Source organism: Lolium perenne, chromosome 4 (assembly GCF_019359855.2).
Source record: "Lolium perenne isolate Kyuss_39 chromosome 4, Kyuss_2.0, whole genome shotgun sequence".
NCBI classification, from domain to species: Eukaryota; Viridiplantae; Streptophyta; class Magnoliopsida; order Poales; family Poaceae; genus Lolium; species Lolium perenne.
In genome coordinates, this window is record NC_067247.2 from 270,264,150 (window position 1) to 270,268,497 (window position 4,348).

A 4,348-nucleotide genomic window follows, 5' to 3' on the forward strand; every position below is an offset into this window, starting at 1 on the left:
GTTGTGACCACCAAGCAAAAACCTCAAACCAATCGTCTTGAAACCTAATATAATGATTATGGTTAAAAATATGAATAGTTAACCTGATATAATTACACAACTTCTAGATAGTGGGTAACTACTTGTGCTTCGTTTATGAGCTCAGGCTCCAGCCATCCTGTTTTTGTTGAAAATCTGAACACGGTATTTCAAAGTAAAAAAAAACTAAAAAAAGAAAAGGTGTGAATATAAGATATGTGAACAATACACATTTAAATCCCCCAAACATTTAAAAAGCGGATTTAAGAAAACGAATTATGCACATTACAATTCAAACCCCCAAAATATGTCACTTTCATGAAGCCCAGAGTACAAAGTATTTCATATTGAAAGTTTACATGCATGTAGGATACATCCATGTTCACATCTAGTTTTTTTTAAAATACTGAAACTTGAAAATGTTGTTTTCGATTTTCAGTTGCTAGTTATGTAACTAGGCTTTAGAAGCTAAGATGTTACACCTTTGCAGGTTCTTCGAAATGCTGAGCAGGAGATCGACCATCTGGCTAACACCGTCTTGTTTAAGATATCTGATCGCTGCAGACTTGAGGTTCACACACTGATACGGCATCTTCATCGACTGGGACCTTCTTTGCATCCCTCCCGGAAGCTTTAGTTCGGCAACAGCATCATCATCATCATCAAGGATTCGTGTAGTTATTGTAAGTCATAATAGTAGATTAATTAGACAAGACAGAGAAGATAGAAAAACGCACCTTGCAATAAAGCAATGTAAGTTTCTCCAAGTTTGGCGCGTTTTGCAGGACATATTCCAGCAGCGTCGGCGCTTCACCGTAGGATCTCAAGGTCAGGTCGCACTTTTCGAGGTGCAATGTTCTTAGGTTATGAAACATTCGTGAATCTTGATGATCTTTATATGGTACACCATCATCTGGCGGCAACCTGAACTGAAACAAAGAAAATTGGGAGCCACACACGATGAATCCATGACATGAATTCATGACAGAAGAAGATTGACGGTGATACCATCTCATATGAAACACAGTCACAGACTCACAGGTAGGACAAGACACGGCGAAATCGTACCTCGCAATCCTGCACAGAAAGTTGATCCAAGTTGGGAGCCGCACACATAAATAAGTCCAACGTCGTGCGAACCTGACCGGTCAAGTTGCACTCTTCCAAGAAGAGTGTTTTCAGGTTGCAAAACTTGGGCACCTGAATAACCCAAAGTTTTAAATAGCACGCTACAGCGGATTTGTAGCACTCCCGCTAAAGATAAGCAATTTTAACGCTAAATAGAATCTCTTGCCAATAGCTCGCTAAATCATGCTAAAACGCTAAGTAGGGCTAAAACTAGCGCTATTTCTCCCGCTAATGTTAAATATTTTAACATCTATACCTAATAATAAAGGGAGGATTGTTTCCTTGGTCCAACACTTTTTTTGGACCGATTTGCCCTCCCACCAAATCACATACAACGCACTATTGCCACCAAACCGTTTTATTCTTTTTTTTCCAGTCCATCATCCCGTGCGTGGGCAAATGTGAGAGACGCCTCGAAGGCTGGGGACGACGATAGGTACGATGATGGCGAAACTCGGAACCAGCGTCGTGCCGATCGACTCGGTTGCAATCAGCGGCTCGATGGATTACGTGATGGAGCAGGGGCGTGACGGAGCAGCTGGCAAACACCGGCCATGCGCTGGCCATGGTTAGGGGCTCTGGCGCACGAAACTCGCACGGAAATCGCCCCAGCCACATCCCGGCGCAGCAGCGTCGCTCGACGCGACCGTGGCCGACACCCTCGGCAGTGGTGGCCTACCGTGGAAACGGCAGAGGGCGCAGGGGCCGACGGCGGGGACCCTCGGCGGAGCACAAGAGAGGTCACAGGGCTCGAACCATGGCGATGCCGTCCGTTGCCTCGACCAGCACGTCCGCACCACACTTTGTCAGTAGTGAGCGTTCAGCCAGCAGGGTCCGTTCCGCGGAGAACAACGAGAAGGACGATGGAGCTGAGGAGGCTTGTGGGAAAAGATGGCGAAGCAGGATAGACCGGGACGCCGTACTGGTGGAGTGGAGGCCTTGGAGATCGGGGCATCAAGATCCCCATTCCCATCTGTGCGTTGAAAGGAAGAAGGCCAATGCCTTGTCCTTTTCTCTGTAAATAACGCACAGTTTTTGTTTTTATTTAGCTTCTGTAATAACGCACAGCTGGAGTATATTTTTCGTTTTCCCTCACACACGTATGGGACCTGCTTCTTGTTCTTTCCCTTGCACATTCCATTGCAATAGAGCAATCCCAACAAATACATGTAATACATGTTTGTTCTTCCTCATTTTCTGTTAAGTATTTTCGAAGAAAACTATTTTAAATAACACACAAAATTGAAAAAGTACCTTTAGTACCTGAAAAAAGTACTTCTATCTTTAATTTTCTCGGAAAATATTGACAAGCACCCACGCGATGGATGAGCCACCTGAGAGGCGAGTCTGTGGCTTAGGGCCTTACAAGCCCATTTTCTTAGGATTAACTATGTTCGTCATGAATAGGAGAGAACATGAACACCTTCCTCTACCGTGACACGGAGGAGAAGTGTTTGTTTTGATTGAGTTTTAGCTTATTCCGGTGCAACGCACGGGCACTTTTACTAGTTTAAATCTAAAAGTTGGACCTACTTATGTAATATGCACTAATTTTATTACTAAATCATCATGATTGTTGAGTACAAGTTTTGTATCATAAAATTTCTTGTCATATTTATAGATGATATGAATGTTTGATGTCTAATTTATCTAGAAGTTTTATTGTTTTGTTGAAAAACGCTAAACGACTTAGGCTCCGCTGTACTAGTTTTTTTTAGCGCCGTAAATATGACCGCTAAAAAGCATAGATCCTTGTTTAAAACGTTGGAATTAACCAGAGAACTCAGATAGTATGTACTGTACGTATGTATGTGGCCGCACGAGATTAAATTTCCATGACTTTCGGTGAGAGTGTATAATTAACCTTACCTTGTGTATTGACGGGAAGCGGGACAGGTGTAGATTGGTGGCGTTCTGTAGACTGCAGAGCATGTCGAGTTCATCGTCTTGGTCTATGCAGCCCCTGTGGACGAGACCCAAGTACGCGGTGACGAGCGATGGCACGTGGTAATCGAATGTCACCCCATCGATCTTCTCCACCATCATGCTCCGGAGGCCAGGAGCCTCGATGCGCGTTCGAGTCACGCAGCTCCCCCCCCCCGCCGCCGGTGTACGTTATAGTTGTAGAAGACGGAGAGACTTTTGAGCGTGCGGGAGAAGACGAGCTCCGTGAAGGCGAGGTGGCAGTCGCCGAGCTGCAGGTGCTCCAGCCGAGGACAGCCCGATGCGCCGATGTGCTGCGCGAAGCCGCTGCGCAGGACGACGTTGCTGAGGCAGAGGGTGGTGAGGCGTGTGAGGTCGACCTCCCGGCCAAGGCCGCGCAGGTCGACGAGCGTGTTGCTGATGATGACGAGATCCACGGGGCGGCAGCGCTCCAGGCAGAGGCGGACCAAGCTGCTGGCATCGCTTTGATTCCGTCGTCCGTGGCCCCGCGGAGGATCGACGACCAGCCGGAGGGTGTCCAGGGGTAGGTCGGTGCTGTGGCGTGAGAGGAGATTCTCCGCGAATTTCTCGAACATGTGCCACTCTTTCGCAGGGTTCCGTTTGTCGCGCTTGCTGTGGCGGGTCGTCGGCGCGGCGGCTTCCTGTTCCTGGAGGAACTCCCGCTGGTCGATTTCGAGGCGCGGTACCTCGCGCCAGAGGTGGCGCCACCGCCGCGACACGAGGCTTGTCTTCACGAGCGTCCTGCAGGCGCCAAGAAAAGCGAGAGAGAGGATGCGGAGGAGCAGGCCGTCCGGCAGGTCGCTCAGCCTGTCGTCCAGCACCGCCGTCGACGAGTGCCCCATGGTGTCTGAAAGTACGACACGGCCGGAGCCGATTGGATCGTCGAAAGATTATTACGCAAAATTCTTTTTTCCCCTCGATCCAGAGGAGTATGTAAAGCTTACGATTGGCAGCTCCGCTCGCACTCCAGATCGCGTACGACCTATGGTTGGACTTTTTTTTTTCTCAAAAATGAGCTCTTTATTACTTGCGCAATAGCTCCGACATCTACATAACTAAGATGCACACAACCGCACATGAATCCGTTACAAAACCACACAAAAGGGTTTAAAGATAAAACATAGTCGAATGAACGGTAACAAGAACTAGCTAGGTGGGTCTAGCCGAAGGTCACGCTGCCACCCATGTTGGGAGAAAATATCCCTCGCCGTATCCTCTAACCGTGAAGACACCTCCGTAAATAGGTCTCGGTGCTCCA

General features: G+C 47.9%; 1 protein-coding gene across 1 annotated transcript; it reads right to left on the reverse strand.

The window, feature by feature from the left end:
- Positions 1-3,227: 3,227 nt before the first annotated feature.
- LOC127347499 (F-box/LRR-repeat protein At3g26922-like) lies at positions 3,228-3,932 on the reverse strand. Its single transcript, XM_051373681.1, has one exon. The coding sequence runs from the start codon at positions 3,930-3,932 to the stop codon at positions 3,228-3,230; it is 705 nt and encodes a 234-aa protein (XP_051229641.1).
- Positions 3,933-4,348: the final 416 nt, after the last annotated feature.